Here is a 25595-nt window from a genome sequence, read left to right as displayed (position 1 = left end):
AGAGGTGGTCATGTGGGAAACTGCATATCAAATCTATCTAAAAGGCTTTTTATCATATTTACTTCATTCGTTTGACCAAGTGGATTACAAGATGGAAATGAAATTAGTAGTACAGTGTGGAAGTAGTTTATTAGATTGAGTCCATTCCTATCGCTTTGACTGAACTAAGCAATTCATCTCCTCATCCAGACAATGAGGACTCTAATCACAGATTGTTTAGCACACACATGCCAATGCTCAGAATGTCTTAAACACAAATTTTCAATATAGTTTCTTATGTATAGTTTGAATGAAGACCCATAAGACAATTGGTCTTCTCTGTTGATTAAACGGGAACTTCCTATAGCCAGTGCTCAAATTATCAAATATTTGCCCAAAAGCAAGCCCATTTATCAAGGGGGTGGAGGGGGGTGAGGGAGTGAGAGAACCTGGATTTGTGCAGGAAATGGCCTAACTTCATTATCATGCACATTGTGTAAAGAGTTGTCACTTTGGATGGGCTATCACCAGCAGGAGAGTGAATTTGTGTGGGGGGGTGGAGGGTGAGAAAACCTGGATTTGTGCTGGAAATGGCCTAACCTGATGCTCACTTTAGATAAGCTATTACCAGCAGGACAGTGGGGTGGGAGGAGGTATTGTTTCATATCCTCTGTGTATATATAAAGTCTGCTGCAGTTTCCACAGTATGCATCTGATGAAGTGAGCTGTAGCTCACGAAAGCTCATGCTCAAATAAATTGGTTAGTCTCTAAGGTGCCACAAGGACTCCTTTTCTTTTTGCGAATACAGACTAACACGGCTGTTACTCTGAAACCTGTCTTTATCAAGATATGTGGAAGCTGTATTATGTGTAAAGCAAATGCTTTTGTTCTGGAGATTTTGAGCAGGATAAATGATCAAGATTATCAGAGACTGAATTGAGTAGAAGATGCTATATATTCATAATTTCAGCGGTCAAGACTACATATTTCTTTCAAATGACAAGTGATGAACTCATTCATAATATAAAACAGACAAATGAGCTCTGCTCAACATATTTTTATTGATTTCTGTCATCTCTGTAAATTACCACTTTATACAATAGATGCATTACACAAGCGTTTAGTTAGCAGAATATAGCCTTACTGCAGCCAAACAGTTTGTTTGCTGAACTGTATCCAGACAAGAACTATTTGCACTATTCAAAAAGAATCTTGTCATGCACCCATTTTTCATCACCAATATTCCCATTCAATAATCATTATTAATAATAACTGATTCCTGTTGGTATCAAACAAGTCTCTTCTGCATCTTGAAAGAGACTGTACTTTTCTCCCTTTTGGGAAGGAATACCGCTAAAAGAGAGCTTGACCTGGCCTGCACTGAAATTTAACAGCGCCTGACTCACAGTTGCCAGCAGTCATGTCTGTCAACAAGGGTTAGGTGTGGTTGAGTTTCATTAGCTAACAATACTGAACACGGTTTGCCCATGCTTTTTATATGCAGTGTTGTTGTAGCCACATTGATCCCAGGATAATAGAGACACAATGTGGGTGAGGTAATATCTTTTATTGGACCAACTTTTGTTGGTGAGAGAGAGACAAGCTTTCCAGCTACACAGAGCTCCTCTCCAGGCCTGGGAAAGGTGCTCAAGAGTGTCACAGCTAAATACAAGATTGAACAGATAGTTTAGCATAAGTAGTTAGCACAGTTTCTAATGGTTCCTTACCTCACCCACTTTCTCTGTCTCTCTAGTCATGCTTTTCTGCGAATATTTAGCAACTGTCTTCTGAATTAAGCTCTTGTGCGTCTAAATCAGCTTCCCAGAACAATGTGTACAGCATCTGTTGGTACAGCAGCTATTGGCCTCTAAAGAGCTGCTATAAAACGCCACTGGATTTTACTCCTTCGATTCTGTGGTTCTGGAGACTAACTTCAGAATGATAGGTTCCACTGGAGTTATGAGTCCTTTTGAAACCAGTTTGATAGGTATCTGCAGCAATTAGAGAAGATCATTTAGATCCCACTGAATAAAAGACAGATAAAAAGGGGACATAGGACAGAGGCATTTTGTCCTTGGGAATAGGACTGTTTCTGGCCTTCTCAGGAACACAAACCCTTTAATGTCTGTGTCACAGGTCTTTGGTTTTCCCTGTTTGATTTAGCACAGCAATCTAGCACAGCAAGATTTGTGCTAAACATGGATATTTCACTTCACAGTGACTTCATGCAAACTTCCTGGGGTTCACAGCCCTCCCTCTACCACTGGTTTAGTTGACTTGTAGGTTTAAACTAAGCCAAAATCTCTAAATGAAACTCATATTGAAAAGGTTTGTCTGATTTTGGGGTAGAGGCGGGCCTGGACCAAATCACATATCCAAATGGCTTATTTTGCAAGTCAGAGCATTCCATTAACATTTTGGCTAGGATTTGGTGAAGGTAAAATTAGAACTATCAGCATATATATCACTGCCTTTAGGTAGAATGGTGTCTTTCTGTGTAGTCCTAGTGAAAGGAAGTGAGTTGAGTCCTGATGAAACTAAATGAACCAACAACATTCACTTGCCTTCCTACAACAAGTTGTCCAAGAGAGAATTCTTTTGGATGATCATATGGGCACCTGCTGAAATGTTATTTGTGGAGATTGGTTATTTATGATCATTCTTACAGTCCCTGCTCCCTTTGTCTCCATGATTCACAGCTAAATATTTCTCCATGATGTTCAGGGAAGGAGATAAATGTGCATTTCTGAATAGCAAGGATCCTAGTTCCAGGAAATGACAGATTCTCGACAAAATCCTCTCTCTAATATGTCTGTGTCACAGTATGCCTGTGTTACAGTACTCCTAGTTATAGTTTGTGAAGGCTTTTGACACTGTCTCCACAGTATTCTTGTCAGCAAGTTAAAGAAGTATAGGCTGGATGAATGCACTATAAGGTGGGTAGAAAGTTGGCTAGATTGTCGGGCTCAACGGGTAGTGATCAACGGCTCCATGTCTTGTTGGCAGCCAGTGTCAAGTGGAGTGCCCCAAGGGTCGGTCCTGGGGCCGGTTTTGTTCAATATCTTCATAAATGATCTGGAGGATGGTGTGGATTGCACTCTCAGCAAATTTGCGGATGATACTAAACTGGGAGGAGTGGTTGATATGCTGGAGGGCAGGGATAGGATACAGAGGGACCTAGACAAATTGGAGGATTGGGCCAAAAGAAATCTGATGAGGTTCAATAAGGATAAGTGCAGGGTCCTGCACTTAGGACGGAAGAACCCAATGCACAGCTACAGACTAGGGACCGAATGCCTAGGCAGCAGTTCTGCGGAAAAGGACCTAGGGGTGACAGTGGACGAGAAGCTGGATATGAGTCAGCAGTGTGCCCTTGTTGCCAAGAAGGCCAATGGCATTTTGGGATGTATAAGTAGGGGCATAGAGAGCAGATCGAGGGACGTGATCGTCCCCCTCTATTCGACATTGGTGAGGCCTCATCTGGAGTACTGTGTCCAGTTTTGGGCCCCACACTACAAGAAGGATGTGGATAAATTGGAAAGAGTCCAGCGAAGGGCAACAAAAATGATTAGGGGTCTGGAACACATGACTTATGAGGAGAGGCTGAGGGAACTGGGATTGTTCAGTCTGCAGAAGAGAAGAATGAGGGGGATTTGATAGCTGCTTTCAACTACCTGAGAGGTGGTTCCAGAGAGGATGGTTCTAGACTATTCTCCGTGGTAGAAGAGAACAGGACAAGGAGTAATGGTCTCAAGTTGCAGTGGGGGAGGTTTAGGTTGGATATTAGGAAAAACTTTTTCACTAGGAGGGTGGTGAAACACTGGAATGCGTTGCCTAGGGAGGTGGTAGAATCTCCTTCCTTAGAAGTTTTTAAGGTCAGGCTTGACAAAGCCCTGACTGGGATGATTTAATTGGGGATTGGTCCTGCTCTGAGCAGGGGGTTGGACTAGATGACCTCCTGAGGTCCCTTCCAACCCTGATATTCTATGATTCTAAGGCCTTTGGCTTTCATATATGTAGTGTTCATCTCAACAAGAGCTTGTTTCCTGCTAAAAATGTTTAAAGCCTGTGACCTTCATATTTGTCAAGGCGGGTTATGACTTTGCATTGGAAGTCTGGCAATATTTTGACTCAAGCCATTGTTTTCTTCGGAAAATGTTACGTAGGCAACTAAGCAAAAGGGGGGTTTGGACTTCTAAGGAGCCACTTTACTAAACAGATGAAGGATGAGCCATGATTTGCAGAAAACTCACCTTAAGCAGCCTAGGGACTTGAACAACAAAAACAAGGACTCATTGATAATGTGTAAATGGATAGGAGTCAAGCCATTTCATTTCTGTATGGAACACTATGCTGATATCAACTAATGTACTTGATTGAAGGTTTCCACTAAAGCTGATTAATCCTTCTCCCTCTCCTCTGCCCTCTAATTTCTCTCTCCTAGACAGTCTCTTTCCCCTTTCAGAATATTCCATTGCAAATTTCAGACTACTTCACATTAAATATGGTCTATAGTCTGCAGTGTATTATACCTGTACCCTTTGCATCTTGTGTTGCATATTTCTCTTGCACTATATCCCACTGTTCTAGCCAAATAAATTGAGGCAGTTTTATATTAACTGTTTTTGCAAATAACTGTGTATAAATCTGGATTTCTCACCTGGGTTTCTTTGCAGGGTCTGAAGGTGAAATTCTGCAGCAGACTGGTGATAGCAACTTTCATGGAGAGGAGAGCAAATCTCATTCCAATGCAGTTCCTGGGTCCAGCTCCAAAGGGCAAGTACATATAAGGATCCATGGTCTCTTTGTTCTCTTTACTGAACCTGGTTCCAGATACAAGCACCTGAGCGTTTATACATGAACTGAGACACAAATTCTTGCCTGCTGTAACTCCATTGACTTCAGCAGAGCTACTCCAGGGGTGACTTCACCTGAAAGGTCTTTTTTTTTTTTTAGAGAGAGAACGTGCTCAGTTTTGGGGTGCAGAAACATGATCTGGTTTTAGAAATAACTTGTATTTGCCACACAAATGGTCTAACAGTGACCCAGCCCCTTGCCATGTGGAGGAATTTCAGTTCAAGATCAAAGTTCTATGCTTTCTCCCCAGGACTTCATGGGAACTTCACGAAAGCAAAGTCAGGGGTTGCTTCACAGCACCAGGGCCCTTCCTGGCCTCTACAGAGGATGTCCTGAAGAATGGCTGAACTGCCCTGTTTCAGGCAGGAATGAATCTTGGGATGAGTTTGGGTGGGGAAGAGGCTATTTCAAATGGGAACAGTTGGCAACGTTTCATGAAACCCCAGGGGCTAGCTATAAGAACTTGCAGGGCTAAAACCTGGGACTGTGGTCCCCTGATGCCTCCACAGGAGGCTGGGCTCCTGTCAGAAGGCCCCGTAAGGCTGAGCCCAGCAGGAAGTACTGCCCAGCAGATCCTGAGTGGCAACTCCTTGCAGTCCACTGATTGGCTGGCATTGGTACTTAAGCCAGGCAGCCATGACCGGGAATTGTCGGAGCAACAGTAGAAACTGCCTGGCTGTCTTGCTTCAGACCCCGTGTGTGAGAGATCTCAGACTCCGGCTTTTGGCCTTGCCTGTCTCTTGCTGCCTGACTCTTGGTTTACCCTCTGGCCTATCTGGGACCCTGCCTGCCTAATGATGCCTGTCTCTTGATTTGCCCTCTGGCCTGTCTTGGACTCTGACCCTCACGTGGGTGTTGTGAGATTTAACTGAATAATTTTTGTGAAGTTTTTTTTAAATCCTCAGAAAATGCTATAGGGGTTTGATGTATAATTGATGTACTGATAAGGAGTATACACCGCTGGTCTCTACCAGATGGAATGTCAGACCTACTGAAATATGTGCAATCATGACACCCTCTCACTGGCTAATGGAAGATGTAATGCCTAATGCTGCTGAAGCTAATGAGGATTCTTTTTAATCGGAAATAATAAAAGCCAGTGGCTTTTTTGGACAAGAAGTTCCTGACTTTTGGGCACACTTTTGATTATATCTGTTTGGCCATCGAAACTTGACAAAGTACATAGAAGTGTCAAGTGGTGTCAGAAATGAATTTCAACCTCAGGCTGGACAGGAAAGTGAACAGCAAAAACAAAGAAACCGAGCTGACAATCAGCTTCTCTAGGATACAATGAGTTTTCCTGTGGAGGTTCAGTTGATAGTCCTTAAAACATCTGAGTGAGAGTTCTAGGCAAAGCTTCTGCAGAGTAATGAAGTCCCATTAATGATTGTGATTACCAGTTATATTCACCTTCCAGCTGTTAATGATGTTGCATTGAACAGTACCGCCTCATCATGGCATGGTCTGTCATTGGTCAGGCTACTGTAAAGTGTAAGTGCAGGGCCATAGACATCAGTCAGCTGGATCAGGCAAAATGTTTCTCTATATCTTCTATATGTGACTGTTATAAAGAGGAGTGGCACCTTGGAAACATGAGCATTGAGTTCATAAATGAAAGACCAACAGAACTCAGGTACAGTTGCTCATATTGGGCATATAATCTTGTTCCTGTTGAAGTTAATAGGGATTTTGCAATTGGCTTCGGTGGGAGCAGGAGCAGGTATTCTGATATTCTCTGAAGACTCTCTGCCTGCCTTGTTATAAACAGTAATGAAGGTTAACCATGACAAGGAATTTCTTTGCAAGAGACTGATATTTAAGAATGAATTTAAAGATGTCAGTACTGTATATTACTACTTCCCTATCAATATAGGTTCTGTACCTTTCAGGTCTGAACTCCTCTGGTTCTGGCCAGTATTCTGGCATACGATGCAGAAGGAAGGATGGGATCATAACGACAGTGCCCTTGCAAATGGTCACTCCATTTATCTCTACATCTTTCTTGCAGACCCTTTCAATTCGCCCTCCGAAAGGGAAGAGCCTGAGGGTTTCACTCAGTGTCATGTCAACATACTCCATCTGCATCAGGGCATCATACGTGAGAGGTGCCTTTAGTGGAAAGCAAAAGTGTTGGTCAGGCATGAGGGAGTTAACACATCTTGTTTTAATCTGATCAGTGTTAAAACCATCCTGTCCTCCCCAATTTATCTCTTGTCAAAGTACATGTCCTAGGTATACTGGGGGTAAAGCTGGGAGTTCACCTTGATTTTCCTTTCCTCAAGAAAAGGAAACAGGAATCTGTGCCCATTTTCCTTATGCTGAAAGCTAAACACCTAAACACAAAAGCTGTTTGAACACAATGCTTGTAGTTAAAATTGGCAGTTCTGAGCCCCTTGCTGTGGCCAAAATATTGGTGAAAAGTAGCTTCAGTGGAGAGAGGTGGGTACAGGAGCCCAGTGTAAGAGATTATAAACACAAGTTGGTACCCATGAAAATGCGATGTTACCATATTGCCTGGCACTGCTCCATGTCTCTTAGCCAATCCCCCCTCAATACTATGCATATGCTTTCTCTTCTTACATTCTCCCCTTCCCTCCTCCTTTGCCTCTGCCCCATAAATACCTTATTGGTAAATAGCAGGATTAAGAAAACAAATGTAAATTGTCCCTTTTAATATGCATTGTTGAATGGTGGGCTTTTGAGGAGAGATAAATGACTGAAGTTGGTGGAAGGAGGGAGACATAGAGACAAACAGATACAGAGAAGACTTATATGTGGGTTGGTGAAGATTTCTTTTATTGTCTTCTCACTGTCCTTCTGAGCTCCCAAAGGATTGGTGAATCAACACGTAGAATACTTTTTTAATATAACCATTTAATTTCTTTAAAGAACAGTGTTGCTGACTTTGAACTAGAGGAGAGGGATTTCCCATGAAGAGATGCTACATATCACTGAGCATCCAATACTCTTACCTGGTTGGGAAGAACAGAGTCTATCTCCTCCTGCAGCTTCTGCTGTACATCGGGGTGAGTAGCTAGACTGTAAGCCAAGTAGCCAAGAGTGGAGCTGGTGGTCTCATAGCCAGCAAGAATAAAGATAATTGCTTGTGCCAGAATCTCAGCATCAGTCAGGACTGTGAAGAGATTATAAACGGGCAGAAAAGGTGAAGTCCAAATTCACAGTATGTAAACTGTGCTGTTTGGGGAACAGTACATATTGTATTTTATATACAGACACACAGATGAGGAAGGTTTCTTTTATTGTCCCATGTGCAGGAGCACAGGGTTGAGGTAGGTGAATTAGATGCTAATAATTGATTTGAGTCCTGGTATTGAGAGTTGGCTTATTCAGAAAACACCAGTCAAAACAAGGAAGTCAAGTTTGCTGTAGTTCTTCTGCAGGTATTATAATTATAGTTTACTTTAATAAAAAAAATCATGCAACATATATAATCCTGCCACAATCCCCATGAAAGTTTCTCCTGATTAAAGCAGCAAGGCCTAAAGAAATTACTAATTGCAAATTATGGGTGTATGCATCATCCTGTGGCCTGATGAACTTGTTCGGCCGCGAGTCTGGTGTAAGGTCACTGAGCTCACTACAGCCCTGAAACCTGGAGCGTGAGGCAGAGACCTTGGTCTGGAGTTGGTGTAATCATCACATCCTGTAGAGCAGGGGAAAGGCTACTGAAGGGGTTAAAATGAGAATGTCTGTGTTTGGATCTCAAGCTCATCCCTCACCCCGAGACTTGAGTTCTACAGGGAAAGTAAATGCAGTCCCTGTGTCCCTCTGAAATGACCCTGCTAGCTAATGAATGGTCAATTGCTGGGCTCCAGAGCCAGCTGTGTCTTCTCCCCTTTAGGCAGAGAAGGGGTGTCAGATGTGAGGCTTTTTGAGGAAGGTGTGAGAAAAGAAAAAAGGGGAGAAATTCTCTCACATCACCTGCCTCCATCCACCCCGGAAAAGAACTGAGAATATTTGCTCATAGTGATAAATACAATGCTGACAAATATTTGGGGGAGCGAGGACGGACAGTTTATCCCTGGGTATATTGGTACATACCACCCCAGTATCTTTTATTGACCAACCCTAATTAATATGCTGTAGAAGATGCCATGGAATGCGCTTTTTGTTTTAACTGCGGGAAAGGAGACAAGTTACCTATTTTATACAACACTGTTGTGCAAATGAGCACATGAATAAGTATAAATCTTCTCCCCAGCTGCACAAGATGAACAATCCAATTCCCCTCAGTCCGGGAGCCTCCAAAGGCACTCATGATTGTAAATAATTTCATGGTTTTACCTTTATTTGGGTGATGCAACCCATTGCTCTTGTGACTGGTGTTTAAATTCTGGGAGTCAATCATCAGCTGCAGGAAATCCACTCGGTCCTGCGAAGAGAAGTAACATTCAGAAGAGAGCTGACAGTGAAGATAGCAGACTTGGACTCTCATTCGCACAAGGAGCAGTGAGCAGAGCCTAGAACCACAAAGCTAAATCTCTTGTGGCAAAATACCTTGTTCGCCTCAGTAGGCTCAGTCCTTTTTAGCCTTGGAGACTCAGGTTTGGGGCAAGGCAAAGCCTTATAGGTGGCACAGGGTCCTGCTACTCCTCTCCTCAGTCAGTCCCTTGTGCTTATTTTCCTTCCCTCCTGGGGAGCAACTGCAGCCTCCCTACTGGAAAGGTTTGGTGTCTTGCTGCAAACAGTCTACTGACAACTTCCCTGCTCCTCTGAGTCCTTCACTCTCCCTCTCCTAGCACCCAGGCTAGGGTTTAAAAAGGTCCCAAGTAGTTGGAGTCAGCTGAACCTAATTGGTTCCCTAGCAACCCCTTTTCCAGCTGAACCTTATTGCCCCCTTGATTCTCTCTCCTCAGTGGATAGGGAGGGACCTTTTAAACCCCTGGGACTAATTATTACCCCCCTTTTGTAGCTGTTTGTTCTGGGTTTACCACACTCTTTAGTCCGGATTGCTTGGCACCCTTATATGGCTTTACAATTTGGGGGGGAAAATAATCACAGTAAGTGTATTTCAGAAGTATCACCTCTACAATTGGGTTTAATATTCTCCCTGGGACCGGATTGAGGAAGTCCTGAAAGGTAATAAGAGTGACTCTGTCCTCTTAGCTTTCGAGTGGAGACCACATCTTTTATGGGACTCAATATTCAGCAATATGGTCATTTGTCGTCATTACTATATCTACTGCTTACTCAGCTGTATCCCTCCCTCTCTCTGCTCCAGCGTCCCTAGTCCACTCCACGGGTGATCACATCTTCTGCCAGTTTGCTGTCAAATCAAAAGCCTTGCAAGCCCAAACTGCAATTGCTTTTACTCTGATGTAGCCCAAGGTCACTGCTGCATTCATTCTGTTCTGTGACTCTGCTGGGACTTTAGTTCCAGCAAAATTCTGGATGTGTTGTAATGCTGGCTTCTGGTCATTATTTGACTTTAGTTGCATTTTCAATGCTGTCACGTGAAGAATTTTTTACGTGGGTAACTGAATGGATAATATTCTTTGGTTCCATCATTGAAAAAGTCTTCCTTACCGTGGGGGTGTCTCTCTTGCGCTTTTCCTTTATTTTGGTGATTGACCGTGCGAAGAATTCCAGGACATTGTTTGGGAAAACGCCCACATTCAGCATCTTAAGAAGAGGAGTAAGGAATGGAAATACATCTAGAGTAGAGCGAAATTCATTGTGAGAGTGAGGCAACCTGGGCAAAAATATCCATTTCCTTAAGTTATCAGTGGAAAAATATAATCAGAACAATGACATTCTTAGCTGAACCAGGCACTGAGCAAGAACATCCTACAGTTCAGTGATTCAAATCCAGCTCCAGATAGTAGGAACCTAGTGCCCAATTCACCCCTGAAGCAAATGGGCACCACTCCCATTTACACAGGCAGATGTGCTGACATGGTACAGTGTGTGTACTACCCAAAAGCAACAGGGAGTTGAGAGGGATAATCCCGCCCCAAATGCAGTTCCTTCTTGAGCTCTGCCTGGGGCAATGCAGCTTCACACTACCCCTTACTAAGGTTGCTGCCTCACTGCTAGGAGTCAGCCCTGTGTATGAATACATGCCCCAAGAACATTCCAGTCTCTCAAGCAGGACCGGATTAACTCTCCTGTGGGCCCGGGGCAGTTAGATTTTTATGGGGCCCCTGTATACAAGTCTGTTTCCTAATTCAAAACAAAATGATCGCAATTATGGCATTGAGGCTATTAAATTATACTATTATTATACGTTATACTAAACTTGCCTTTGTTCTGTGGTTACATTTCAGTCTTAAAACATGTAGAATATAGTTAAATTAATTCAAAATAGCCTACTTCTTATCTTAGAACAGCTGTTATATTAGTTTCCTTCTGGGAGGCAGTTTGGGTGCAGGAGGGGGCTCCAGGCTGGGGCAGAGTGTTGGGGTACAAGTGAGGGGTGCGGGCTCTGGGAAGGAGTTTGGTGTAGGAGGGGATTCTGACCTGGGGTTGGGGTGCAGGAGGGGGTGCAAGGTTCCCGACCAATGGGAGCTGCAGGGACGGTGCTGGGGGCAGGCTCAGCATGCGGAGCCAGGGGCCGAAGAGACATGCCACCAGCCAGCCACTTCCAGGAGTGATGTGAGGCTGCAGCCTGCCTGAGCCCTACTGTTCCGGGGCCCTGGGCTGCAGTCCCTAAAGCCCCTGTATTAATCTGGCCCTGCTCTCAAGCCGTGTGTGTCTGGTGTCTTTTTGCCATTGAAACTGGGGTCGATTATGCTCTCTGAGTGCAGGACATTTCTCCAGCTAGCACTAGCAATATTCCACAGAAATAGCTTCCCACCCCAAGAAATCTTTGGAAAAACCAAACTAATAACAAAGCCTGGCACACTCAAGATGAAAATATTGTTGCCCTTTTTGTCCTGAGCAGCTAGTCAAGCTTTGGGGCTGGAAGTAGAAACTGGTGGTAATCAGGCATTTCTTTGAAGCAGTTTTGTTTATTTACAAAGACTGTACAAAGTCCTGTCTCTCTGAATACAGAAGGAACCAAGAACAAAAGGAGCAGTTTCTTAGCTAACAGCCCCCAAGCCTCTGTAGCCAATATCAGACCCAACAGCACGCTCTGTCTTTTTCCAGGACCAAATTTGTGCTTACAAGCTCCTGCTTGGCTTTTTCTTGGCTCTTTGCCTCTTCCTCTCTCTGTCCTTGACTGTGACCTCAGTATCTGTGTGTACTCCCACACCTGTTGGTCACAAGACCCAGTTGAATCCATTGCCCCTGTGGTGCTAGTTTCTGGGCAGACTGTATTAGGGCTTTGTTTTAGGTGTGGCCCCTTAAGTGTCTCATACAATTATCTTAAATGGAGGACACACTCACACTTCAGCTTGAATGAGGCTTTACCTCAACCCATAACAAGGTTTCACCTAGCTCATAACAATATTCTGAAAGCTTTTGAAGTTTGTTTCAGACGGCCTTGAATGTTCTCAAATCCTTTACTGTCCCATACCCTAGGAACCAGCTCCAGATCTCCACTACACTGTTGTGACCCTTCCTACCTGCTATACAATAGAATGGCCAAATGTTGGTGATCTTTGTGTCAACACAACTCCACTGACTACAAAAAATCTTGCCTCTTCTAGAGATTACCATAATCATTGGGCATAGCATGGGTATAAAGAAGTATAATTTGACAGAGATAAGACCATCCCAGTGTAATCATAGGACTGGGAGGGACCGAGGAGGTCATCTAGTCCAGTCTCCTGTACTTATGGCAGGACTAAGTAATCAAGGTGGAGAGTTTAGTTTCCCTAGACATTGGCTAAGGTATAGAATGGAGCAGTATGTACTGTTGTTGCTCCACATATCCTTACTGAACGTCTGGATCACAAACTTGGCTGGAGTTTTCAATGAGTAGGAGCCGACTTACATATGAAAATAAAGAGTTGGAAAGAGAAGTCAAACTTCACTAGTTTCTTAACCTCCTTCACAAATGGGTCTTGGGGGTTGTTCATGGAGTCAATATTCACACCAAACGAAGTGCTTGTGATAACATCCATGCTGTAGGCACCAAACACACTGAGAAAAGATGGAAAATAAAATACTGATTGTGGACTTAACGTTTCAAATAGGTGATTATAACCTTTCACTTGCTTCCCATATGACACCTCCTTAAAGAAAACAAAACCCTCAGGAGGAATTCTCTTTCCTTCTTCTGAAAACAAAGAAAGATATGCAATACTAGTATTGCATCTGTGAGGAAACAGGCAAATTTCCATAAAGCCTCATTCAGAACTAGCATAGCCTCGAATCTCGTAATCTTCCTCGGGGTATGACACAGTTATTAGCTCATGTGTAGGTATTCTGGTGGAATCAGGCCTGCTCAGGTGCTGTGATTAACTTGTCAGCGAATGGCTGTGGCCCTTTAAGCCCTAATAATAAGACAGTATAGTCTGTTTGTTCCAGTCGTAAAATCTGTGGTTTTGGAACCAAGTATGCTAAGTTCTGTCCCGCATGCTGCCTGTATGGTGACAATGAATTTATTACCATTAGTTTTATTTATTATTTGCACGCCGTTAGTACAAAATACTTGGTGCACCCCGGACAGACACAATCCCTGCCCTGAAGAGCTCACAATCTAAAAATCACACCATATCAACAGCTGTTCTCTGACAAGTCCCAGCCTTGCAGGACAGAATTACTCACTCTTTAACAGCTATGGGTTCATCCTTTTCCACTTGCTTCTGAACATTTCTCACCAAAACCTTCCCATAATGCATCATGATGGGAAACATCTGAAATATGAATCAGAGCACACAAATAAAAATGTCCTATATATAGATAATTAGTATAGTAACTTTTCCTCTTGTTTAAAACATGGTTTCTAATAGCCTAGGGGAGAATCATAAACATTCACAAGCATCATGTCTTTCGGCTTTCTGGCATTTTCATTTTAATCCTTTTCCTTTTTACATGAGGAGGCGCAAAGGAAACAAGCTGATTTAGAAATCTGATTCTGACAGAGGAGACCAGACCATTGTGACTATCTTTGCTTCACTGCTGTCTGCACTGACCCAGTGGTTGAGTTTGTGACTGCTCTTCTGGGTTTTACCTCTTTTAGCTTCCCACTGGTGAAGGTTGGAGAGAGCACAGTGCGAATCCTCTTCCACTGCTCATCCTCAGCGATGGAGACAGCCGACTCTAGCAATCCTGTTGGACCAAATCTCTGGTGGGGGGAAGGCAAAGCACAGAAAGGATCATATCTAGCTCTCATTGATTGTTTCAACTGAGTGGAATTTCTCCTGAGTGTTTTTTTCTATTCCCAACTTCAGTAAAGTACCCTAATAGTTTCAGTTACTTGTGAAGTGCAGTCAAATAGGTTTCTCTGAGAACCAAAGTACCCAATTCCAACTGAGCTTTTTCTCCCTCCTTCTTTAGTGCGGGAGTGGAGTGATATGCAGTGGGAAATGAGCTTAATTCTGGATGTACATTCATTCTCCTATACTAAGAGACTCTAAAGCTTTCCAGTACTGTGTGTTTCTAACAGTAATTGAGATTATTTTCATTTAAGACTTTATTATGTCTTAATGAAGAAGGTTAAAGATTGGAAACCTACCCGTCGGTTGGTAAAGGTGGTGTAGCACTCTTTCACCAGCACAGTTTTAATGAGTGTAGAATCCAGGATGGCCATCACAGGCTGTCTGCCATCGTAAAACCTATGGAAAAATAACACATTGCAAAACCCACCACTGTCAATGGAGTATAAGGAATTAAATGGAAGCTCCTTCATCAAATTTTCTATGATGGCCACAAGATCTAGTCTTCATGAGCTTTTTATAGTTAAGTCTGTGACTGGATATGAAAAACAGAAATATTTTTTCTGTAATCTCTTTCATTTATAGTCATCAAGGTGCTACTGGTAACAATAGGTCAAGGATTTGCAGACAGAAATGTGGTTTTTAAATTGATGATGTTCATTTAATTTCATCCCATTCCTCCTAGTTATGCCTTTTTCTAATCCTCTCAACACCTCCAGTGCCTCCTTGATGGTTACACCCTTCAAATACATGTAGACCATTCCCTACAAGTCCTCATTTTGCCAAGAAATACATACTCAGCTCCTTAATCTCTCTTCATAAATCAATCCCTTCATTCCCACTGGAGCTAGAATAGACTTTTTCCAGAATTAGATTTGTACTGAAAACATCTTTCCAAAACCAGACAAAAGACACAAGTTTTTCTGTGGCACAAGCACCTTGTCCTGTGTCATTAGGGAGCATTTCTACAATGTAGAAATAGAAAGTTTTTTACTAAAAAAGAATGTACAGCAGGATGTCACCTTGACTCATAATATAGTGTGAAATTACAAGATTTCTTCAAGTTTCTTTGCAAATCTTAAAGAAAAGATCCAGGCATACAGGGGACTGAACACCTCTGACGCCCACTGCAATCCATGGCAGTTTAAGGTGCTGTGAATCATCAGTTGTTAACTCCTGCAATTTTAGGCATTTGTGTTAAGTTTCTGATGGTGTACCAATTTCTGGCATCAAACTCATGACTTTTGCCCTTCTTCAAAATGCCCACTATTTCCCATTACTTTTCAAAGTGTTTGAAGCCTGAGGGTGCCCTTCGTGAAGATGGCTTCCATATCTCTACTTTGCATGTAGAAGCGAGGCCGCCTCTAGTAAAGATGTTTGCTCTCTCACATTGTTTCCAATGGGCCACCCTCAGGAAACATGGGTGTCCTTGGGCTCTGTACTGGGAATTGTAAGGAGACGATGGAAAGGAGAGAAGGCAGGAAGATGGCTGGTGCAAGGATATGTGGACTGCTGTAGGGAGAAGAGTAATGCGGGTTGCAGAAGGAGACTAGGGCAGAGGAGGCTGTAGGGAACAGGAGGGAGGATGAGGGAGCGCAGAGAAATAGGAGCAGCAGAGTGGAAGACCCACTGCCTATCGTGCTGACGGGTATTGTCTCGTTGTTTCCTTGTCCTGTTGTCTTTTGTCTTATTCTTGGATTATAAACTCTGTGGCAAAGACTGTCTTTTTGTTCTGTGTTTGTACAGCTCCTACCACAATGGGGTCCTGCGCCATGACTTGGGATCCTATGTGCTACAATAATACATAATAATAATAACAATTAATGGGTAGGAGAGTTTGTGGGGAAAAGGAAAGAAAATTGGGGAGGGGTGGGGCATTTAAAGGTATTTTCCCTAGACTCTGAAACTCTTTCAGAGATGTTACAGTGAATAGATATATCCATTACTGAAAACAGCAAGGTGTGTTCCAGGTTTAGAGCCTGAGTTATAATCATAGTGGCAAAAGGTGAAGCGAACATCCAATGCAGAATAAGACTGGTGGTAATGCAGATGTATTGCCCTTCATCAGGTCAGGGTCAGGACAGATGTGACAAGGCAGATCTATCACTCTATCTTAGATGCTATAGAACAGTGGTTCCCAAACTTGTTCTGCCGCTTGTGCAGGGAAAGCCCCGGCGGTCCGGGCCAGTTTGTTTACCTGCCGTTTCCGCAGTTTTGGCCGATTGCGGCTCCCAGTGGCCGCGGTTCGCCCCTCCAAGCCAATGGGAGCTGCTGGAAGTGGCGGCCAGTACGTCCCTCGGCTCACGCTGCTTCCAGAAGCTCCCATTGGCCTGGAGCAGCGAACCGTGGCCACTGGGAGCTGCGATTGGCCAAAACTGCGGATATGGCAGGTAAACAAACCGGCCCGGCCCACCAGGGGCTTTCCCTGCACAAGCAGCAGAACAAGTTTGGGAACCACGGCTATAGAAATATCCATCAGCTACAGTATTATGGCTGTTTCTCAAAGGAGTATCTGGGGTATATAAACCCTTTTGTCACAGGTTTTAAACAAGGAGAATAGGACACCTGAGTTATAAACCCTGCTGGATCCTGTTCCTATTAAAGGCAGTGGGATTTTTGTTATTGACATGACTGAAAGCAGGATCTAGTCATTTGGATCCAAATCTGAACACCTTTCATCTGACAGGCCAGGTAAAGCTCTATATAACATGATGTTGAAGATCCCCTCTTCTGGCGGATTATTTTTCACCATCTGATTTAGATTTTGGATGAACTTTAAAGACCCTGAGCTGATGAATACTGTCTAGTAAAATACTTACCCCCAGATTTTCCCATATTTCCGAAAGCAGTTTTTGTCAAAGTCTACTAAACCCTGCAGAAGAAATGTTAAAATGGAATTAGAAGTGGAGGAAGAGTACTCAGGCAGAAATTTCATCAGCTACATGGCAGAAACTGCCTAGGGACTCTTGAGGATCTACACTATGAGCAAAGGCTGCCCTCAGATAGACAGGCACATTGACTTCGATGGTTAAATCCTACATGTACCTGTGCGCATAGTTCAGCCTAATGTTCGGTACTGTGATTTCTTTTTTAAACTACAATCATAGGTGGGTTGGCTTGATGGGTCTGCCTGTCTGCTGGGTCTGCCTGTTGCTTGGTGGGTCTACCTGTCATTCCTGGGATGGGTTGGAGGAAGGAAAAATTCTACCGTGTTTGGTTAGGGGCGTTCAATCCAACAGATGCCCAAGTAGTTTAGTAGTTAATAAATAAACAAATAAAAATTTTCCAGTTATGCAGATACAGTGTAATGGTCATAAGGGACACCATGCTGCCCTTTTAAGAAGGAGCCATGTACTTCTCCTTTCCCTGTGCCATATAAGGAGGAAGCAGGAAGCCTGCTGAGATGGGAAAGTGAAGCTAGAGCTGGCAGCTGGGCTGAAATGACTCCCTTATAGGCTGTTCCTGAGGCCTGTGTGATTTCCCAACAACCTTGTGAGCAACAAGACCCTCCTAAGAACATCATTGGATATGTGTGCCCATATTTCAAACCTGAACTTAAGGAGACTGTAAGTAAATGACAGGTTTCAGAGTAGCAGCTGTTTTAGTCTGTATCCGCAAAAAGAAAAGAAGGACTTGTGGCACCTTAGAGACTAACAAATTTATTTGAGCATAAGCTGTCGCTCAAATCAATTTGTTAGTCTCTAAGATCAACAAGTCCTCCTTTTCTTTTTGTAAGTAAATGTTGTACCCAGAAAAAATGGTGTAAATGTAAATGGTGAGTCTGCAAACCAGCTATATCTATGTTTGTCTTTTTTGAGTTAGCGCCAAGGTCTCACTGGGTCCTTCACTTGAGCTGTACAGAATAGGTGTCATGGTCTACATTACAGAGACTCTGTGCTGTCGTAGGTCTTCACATGCCAGCAGAGAAGCTTGTACAGGATACATCCATCAGTGCAGTGGAAATGTTTTGGTACTGTAATATAAGGGACGTGTATTTCTGGAGCCCGCAGTCACTTACTTTGCCACACTTGAAGACGGTCCCAAAGAAAGGCAGGGGTGTTGGCCCAGGAATACCCAGTTTCTTAAATAAACCATATGGCCAGATCCCATATCTGTAAAATAATAAGAATCTGAAGGTCACATAACAGTGACAATGGCTGTTGGATCTCAAAGCTATCCAGGGGCAGCAGAGCTGTTGCACTATAACAGGAACGAAGCTGTGGAAAATTTGGTCCAAAAATTAGCATTTTGTAAATCTGTTTAATAAACACAGCAAGTGATAAGCTTCACTGCTGTCATGGACCATCAACGAGCAAGCCCTGAGGTAAAAGCAATCATCTCATAAAGGAATAATTGTTCCAACAGAATGGGTCCTTCAAGCCATTAGCTAAATGCAAAAGAGAAGCCTCTCTAGGCTCATTGCCAGCACAGGGAGAGGAGCCAATAAAGGGAGAGAGAAACACAGGGGAAAAAAAACCTTACATATGTTTATTACGGACAAACCAAAGCCGAGCCAGACATTATGTCCTGAGCGGAGCTTTTATAAGGCTGCACTTTAATTTCATGTATTGTTCTCCTTGTGCTTAGCCCAATGTTACTGCAGTGGTGTGTCAGGAAGCCTAGTCTGATGGGTTTCTGTTTGGATTTTGTTGACAGCTTTGCAGATTTCTCTCCTCTGAAGCACCCTTTTTTTGGTGTTGTAAAGTTATTACTCCTACCTCAGGGCTCTCTGCTTCTCTATAAAGATCTGGGCTGTAGCATTTTGAAGCTTGTCTTGGGCTGTGTTGAAAGAGCTTTTCAAAATATTTGTTTCTGGATGGAGGTTACCAACTTCCCATGGAAGAACTTTATCACTGGGTGAATGTTATAGCTCTAATGTTTACCAAGGAAACCTTAGCAGAGGCTTTATTTAGGCCAGAACAAAGTGGGGGAAGGCGGGGGTGGGTTAAAAAGGGTAAGTATATTGAAAGGTTGACTTCTTGCTGACACTGTATTTTATAGTGCATCATACTGACACTGGAAATTGTACAAGATGTTTACCAATATTTATAATTCATTCCATGGATCCCAAAGCAGTTACAGACTCAGCAATAGTCCCCCCACTATCTAGCCCAAATTCTGCCACAGTAAATCCTAGAGGAAGTCCTTGAGGCTCAAACTCATAGCAATTCACAAAAATACTGTTTGCAGATCTCCCTAGATTGGATTATGGCTGGACCATCCCTTTGCCAATATGTCTTTCGAAAAGGTTTGCTAGCCAGAGAGCCCTTTGAGTTCAGAGGCTACAGATCCTACAGCAGTGGTTCTCAGCCAGGAGTCCGGCGCCCCCTGGGATGCTGCAAACTGGTTTCAGGGGGTCCGCCAAGCAGGGCCAGTGTTGGACTTGCTGGGGCCCAGGGCAGGAAGCCAAAGCCCCACCATGCAAGGCTGAAGCCTGGGGCCCTGGACCATGCCACCTGAGGCTGAAGTCGAAGCCTGAGCAACTTAGCTTTGCGGGGCCCCCTGTGGCGTGGACCCTGGGCAATAGCCTTGCTTGCTACCCCCTACCACCGACTCTGGCTTTTAGATGCAGAAAAAAGTTGTTGTGGCACAGCTTGGCCGTGGGGTTTTTATAACATGTCCGGGGGGCCTCAGAAAGAAGCAGGTTGAGAACCCCTGTCCTACAGGACTGACATGCAGGTTGCATTTTAGGAGACCATTGGAATTAAGGCATTGACAATTCTCAAGATCTTGGAGGAAACAGCACAAGAAGAGAAGCTTTAGTTCAATAGAACTTTACTTACAGTATCAGGAGAGCGAGGAGGGTGATCAGAAGAGCCCAGGTCTCAATGGAGAAATGTGGAAGGAAGCTCATCCTCGCTCTGTACTCCTCTCGCTGACCAGTCTAACTTTGTTTTTCTCTTCTCTGCCCTGGATTAGGTTAGCGCCCTAGGAAAAATGAGAGAGTTTCACGATTTTGTCTGCTACTCATATGACGCAGTGGCCTCTAAATGAGCCTTGGGTTCTGCCTTTATTTCATGTGAAAGGGGAGGAGGAGTAAATGCCAGAGCTAGTGGAAAGAGGCCAATCCGGAAAGGTTATGTTATCTTATGATATAAGAGCACCTGAAACTAACCTCAAAGGTCTTAAATTTCTTCACAACAAATTGTTCAATCCATAATTAGTCAGGAATTCCTAACCCATGTGAGGGAAGTTCCTTTATCATGGTGACAATCTCATAGACTTTAAAACCAGATCATCGAGCCTGACCTCCTGCATAACACAGGCCAAAGAACCTCATCCAATAATTGCTACATCAAATGCATAACTTCAGTTTGAGCTACAGCATCTCTTTTTAGATTACAATCAAATCATTTTAAAAATGCAAGAATAATTATGTTGATTTAGTATCCAAATGCCTCTGGTCTCCTTAAGGGAAATAAATATAAATACAGTTACAATTTAAAAAAATAAACCCTGTTCCCATTAAAATATTTCTAAAATCCGGAGTCAGAGCTGGCTTGAGCAGAACTTAGAGTTGCAGTAACCATACAATCACATCTCCTGTGATCCCATCAGTTTAGTCAGAATTTAAAACTTTCATTTAAAAAAAACCATTGCCAGCCTTACTGAAGAAAACCTGTCTCATGTGAACCAATGCAGGAATGTCCTCCTGAGTCTGCAGGCAGAGAGACTGAAACAATGGGCATGATTCTCCACTCTCTTACACCAAGCTAACATCGGTGACATTACTCAGGATTTAGACCAGTATGACAATGTGAATTTCCCATTCATGAATGTGGGGATATTCACAGTTTATACGTCATCACTGTTGACTGTTGCACTGAGTAGAATTTGGGCTTGTGAGCAAGACTTGAGGAGAGCCATCCAGAAAGCACCATGAATGGCAGCATCTGATCTTATTTCAGGAGGATCCGTATTGCTTTCCACCTTCCTCTGGCTTTTGCTGAGAGCTTTGGATACAAATCAGTCCAGATTAATGTCTATTAACAACAACTGTCTTAAAATTATTACATGTGTTATGTAGACAAGTTAATGACAGGATTAGGTAAGCATGTGGCAAATTAGTATCCTATTCTCCTTAATGCAGGGAGATTGGACTCTGTGATCCAAAAGGCCTTTTCCAGTTATCCAGTATTATCTAGGATTCGACAATAACAGTGATTGGCCATCTCCAGGATCAGGGAGTTAGTTGCCAAGGTTGTGCATGCCACCTTCTGAGCTGTGCAGGAGACAGCTCAGGCCCAGTTCAGGATATGGAGTGGAGACTTGACTTTTTTTACTGGCTTTCCACAGCAGCCAGTTCTTTACAAAGCAATCCGAGACGAGCTGATACCCCATAATCCTATTTGTTGTGTTTTTAAAGGTCAATCACGTGAGTCCTCAAGTGAGCACAGAGTCCCTTTAGCTTTTATTGATACAGTAAATACCATATCCTGTCAACAAACTGGTGTAATCATAAGGGCATGCAAAGTTCATTAACTAAGAGACACTTTCTTCTATCTTATGCAAACAAAGAAGAAGGCCATAAACTGGGCTGTCAGCTTTTCTCATTTCCAAACCTAGATCTCCTGTAGAAATTGCTATGGGAGCAGCTCTGGGGGAAGGTAAATCCCTTGCAAATCCTCTAGCAGGGGATCCTCTGGGTTCCACAGGAGCCCAAGGTCTTCTGTGATGAGGCTATGAGCCTCAATGCCTCTTCAGGGACCACTAATAGCGCTCCTCAAGTCCCACATAGTGTGATTAGCTTATTTAGCTGGCTAAATAATAAAGCAGAGATCTCCATTGGCAACAAACTCAATAATATAAATACCTTGTGTTCATTTTAACAATTTCAATTCTGCCCACAAAGAAAAGGGAAGAAGCGACCATCTTATAATGTCATAGTGGTTTTATTATGTAGTGTCTGCATGGGATATATGGGAGAGGTTGTACATGCCGGGGTATGTAATTTCCTTGCAGATTTAAAAAAGCATATGATCTTTCGGAAATGTCCATTATGTGTGAGTAGATTCCAAGTGATTTGGCATCCTGATAATTCTCCAAACCGATTTATTAATGGCAGCAGGGGAAGACCGAAGAAGAAGAATTCCCAAGTAACAGAAAAAATCATCTGCATGCAAACTGCTCTTTTGCTCTTTGTATACCTTTTGTTTATTTGTAGGCTTGCAAAGCTGGACTACTTTCTTAGACTTATTACTAGGTACTCAACAGATAAAAGGGAGAGGGGACAACCTTGCCGCATTCCTCCTTCCAGCTGAAATATATGTAAAAGAATCCCATTTGTCAGCGCCTTTGCAAAAGGGGTATTGTAAAGGACTTCAACACAGTTAAGAAAAATTGGATCAAAAATTAGTTGTGCAATTAACAAGAGACACTCCACCCTGTCAAATGCAGCCCTAGGGATAAAATTATTGATGGACTACCTAGTAACTGGGCTTGGTGAATTAAGTGAAATATTTTTCTTTTGCTATCAGCAGCAATTCTGCCTTTCACAAAACCAACTTCACTTTTGTAAATAATTAAAGGGATTGCATCATTTACTATAGGTGCTGGAACTAGGGATGCTGGGAGTGCTGCCACACCCCTTGGCTTTAAGTGGTTTCCATTATACACAGTTTGATTCAATGACTCTCAGAACCCCCACTATACACATTGTTCCAGCACCCCTGTCATTTAGGCAGGCTGCTAGAAGTTTGGTGAATATTTTCTATTCTGTATTTTACAGAGACATAGGAAGGAAATCTTACCAGTTATGACCAACACTACCTTTCTCCAAAGTTAATAAGAGCCGTTCTTGTATCATGAGAAACTCCCCTTTTGAAAAGTTTCAGCAAAGACTTTAAGTAGGATGGGAGATATCTGTGCAGAAAACCTCTTCTAGAAGCTTGCCCGGATAACCAGCTACCAGTGGTAGATTACCAAGGTTTGGATCCTGTATTATTTTTTCACTCTCTTGTACTTATATAGGATTTCCCACTAACAATACTAATATGATAAAACAGTGTTTTTAAAACGCCTTTAGAAACCAATCAAATTTAATTTGGTCAGCTTAATTCTCAGAGCAAATAAGGCTTAATAAAGTTTTTTTTTAAACTACTCGTGTAGATTATAGTTCAAGAGTGACACTCCCATTCTGAATTAGGCTGGGGTTTAAGAAAGCATCCATGATGAGGAATTACAATTAAGCACTTGCTTCAGCACCCATCCTGAATAGGAATGGACTTGAGAGTCAAGGAAGGATTGTCTGTAGTTAGAGCACTAGTTTAGGGCTTGGGATACCCAGATTCAATTTCAGTTTCTTCGCTTTGCCACTGCTGTGTGACCTTGGGCACGTCACTTTGCCTCTCTAGGCCTCAGTTCCCCATCTGTAAAATGGGGATAATAGCAGTGCCCCACTTCACAGGATGTTGCGCAGATAAATACATTGAAAGATTATGAGGCACAGAGATACTACAGTGATGGGGCCATATAAGTACCTAAAATAGAATTACCTTGCATGTGCTTAAGTGCTTTCCTGAATAAGGGCCAGAATTATGAGATGTTATTAACACCTTGTTCCACTTTCAACTTTTTATCTTTTTGAGTTATTTGGGAGGGTTTTAAAGAGGAAGTAAAACAGAGATGTGCCCTTAAATTAACTCGCATGCTATATTGCATTTGGAAAACAAATAATCTGACATAGAAAGGGCTTGGCCACAGCAATGCAAGATCTGATGCAAAACAATGGTCCAGACATGTCAGCTGTATGCTATGAGCATCAATAGGAAAGGACAACATCCTAATAGCAGTAAAGCCGATATAAAGTTGATGTGAGGGATCACAGCCCTCAAACCTGTGCCTATAGGTTCCTAGCTAGTGCACAGATTACCTGAGCCACTGGAGAAGGGGACTAATGAAGCTCTAGCTCACAAATGGCCCCACCCACAAACTTCCTGATTGGGGGAGTTCTCCAGCCCCAACAGTTGGCTGGGATGCACTATTTAAACCAGAAAGAGGCACAGGAAGTTGTCTGAGCAACTAGGTGAATCCTGTCTGGGTACTGTTATTGACCCTGCCTACTTACCTGACTACTGCCCTCCTTATCTCAGACCCCTGTCTGTTCCCGGTTCTTCCTTTTCTGCCTCACTCCAGGTCCCTGCCTTTATGCCCCTTCCCCTGATGCTGACTGCAGCTCCAATGTTTTTTGGCTTAGCACCTGCCTCTGACCCTGGCTCTGACCGCCCCAGTCTCTACGGTTAATGTTGTGAATTAACATGGACTTCTTGGTATGCAGAAGATAAACAAATGGGATGTTGCAGCCCAGACAGTAGAGTCTCTGGATCGAAAAGGAATAAACTCACATAAATAGGGTAACTAGCTGGCTAGTAGATTGGATAGAGTGATCACCCATATCACATACCTAGACAGTTTTTTGGTAGCTGAATAAATGCCAAAAGCGATGATGGTTAACAAAGAACTTTAGAAAATTCTGGGATATGCAGGGAGCAGCCTGCATTGGCAAAGCAGTTTTATGTAGCTAAGCCACTGTGGATGTAATTTTCTTCTAGAAGATGTATTAATGTTATCTTGTTACCTATATATGACTCCATGTGCTAGTGCTGGCAGGTCATAGCTGGCCCTTGCTGGAGAATTATCCATATTTTTCATTCTTGAAACAATGAACAGCATATAGTGTCTACACAGCAGTCGAATGCAGTTTACCTACTCCACTTTTAATTCACATGTAGTTAATTTGGATTAACTTTCCTGAGTGTTCTCATGTAGACAAGCCTAGCGTGTTACCATATTATAGAGTGAGCATCATTACAACACCTATGACATGTTGTTTCTAGTGATTTTTATTAACACAAGAAGCATTTCTTGCCCAAAAGAGGAACTTAGTAAGTTATATTTTGTGTGTTTGCTGTGAATATTCTACCTCGTCCTACGCCAACCAAAACAAGTTCTGTGGAAAGGGCATATCAAGTATCTGCCCAAAAGGCTAGGTTTTTGTTATCACATTTATCTGAATCACTTGACTAAGTGGCTTACAAGATAGAAAGAAAATAGATTTAATAATTTTATTAAGATGATGTTAAAATAAAAAAAATGGTACAGAGATTAAGCATAGAAGTTTCTGGTTATCAGGGAATAAGGTACAGATTATCAAGGGGTGCAAAATTCGGTTTAGGATCAGATAGCATAAGGAATACATAATCTGCAATATCCCCAATTGGGGGTAAAAGGTTAGCATGTCAAAGTACAGACATTGAGATATGAGGGTATGTTCTTCATATAATGGCTACGTTCAGGTGTGGAGTATTATGAGTGGATACGATGATGAGGATGGATTTACCCTTATTTGGTGAGATACCTACCTCTTATCTTGAGGATCTCTTCCTATCAGTTTGACCTTACTAAGTGGTTGATCTTGCAACCCACACAATAAGTAGGGCTCATATCACAGAGTGCCTAGCACATAGCAATGC

At 42.8% G+C, this 25595-nt stretch overlaps 1 protein-coding gene across 2 annotated transcripts; it reads right to left on the bottom strand.

The window, feature by feature from the left end:
- Positions 1-1878: 1878 nt before the first annotated feature.
- LOC144270923 (cytochrome P450 3A9-like) lies at positions 1879-19978 on the bottom strand. 2 transcript variants are annotated; one of them, XM_077827880.1, is made up of 13 exons: positions 19908-19978; positions 18143-18236; positions 16944-16996; positions 14424-14523; positions 13920-14033; positions 13514-13602; positions 12738-12886; positions 10385-10512; positions 9170-9230; positions 7810-7970; positions 6720-6946; positions 4641-4803; positions 1879-1971 (listed from the first exon to the last, which is right to left on the bottom strand). In XM_077827880.1, the coding sequence occupies exons 1-13, from the start codon at positions 19976-19978 to the stop codon at positions 1879-1881; spliced, it is 1503 nt and encodes a 500-aa protein (XP_077684006.1). The 2 variants fall into 2 exon arrangements, with proteins under 2 accessions (XP_077684006.1, XP_077684007.1); XM_077827881.1 differs by having other exon boundaries at positions 16944-17009; positions 18156-18236.
- Between the last annotated feature and the right edge of the window lie 5617 nt (positions 19979-25595).

Source organism: Eretmochelys imbricata, chromosome 10 (assembly GCF_965152235.1).
Source record: "Eretmochelys imbricata isolate rEreImb1 chromosome 10, rEreImb1.hap1, whole genome shotgun sequence".
NCBI lineage: Eukaryota > Metazoa > Chordata > Testudines > Cheloniidae > Eretmochelys > Eretmochelys imbricata.
This window is presented reverse-complemented; position numbering and strand designations above follow the sequence as displayed.

What these genes read in the sequence shown, in the direction of transcription:
- LOC144270923 (XM_077827880.1), bottom strand. Translation starts at nt 19,978, where the DNA reads ATGAGCTTCCTTCCACATTTCTCCATTGAGACCTGGGCTCTTCTGATC. An exon ending in GAACCCATAGCTGTTAAAGA is followed by an intron (nt 12,887 to 13,513) that starts GTGAGTAATTCT and finishes ATCTTTTCTCAG; the next exon opens with TGTGTTTGGTGCCTACAGCA. An exon ending in ACTCTGTTCTTCCCAACCAG is followed by an intron (nt 6,947 to 7,809) that starts GTAAGAGTATTG and finishes TTTCCACTAAAG; the next exon opens with GCACCTCTCACGTATGATGC.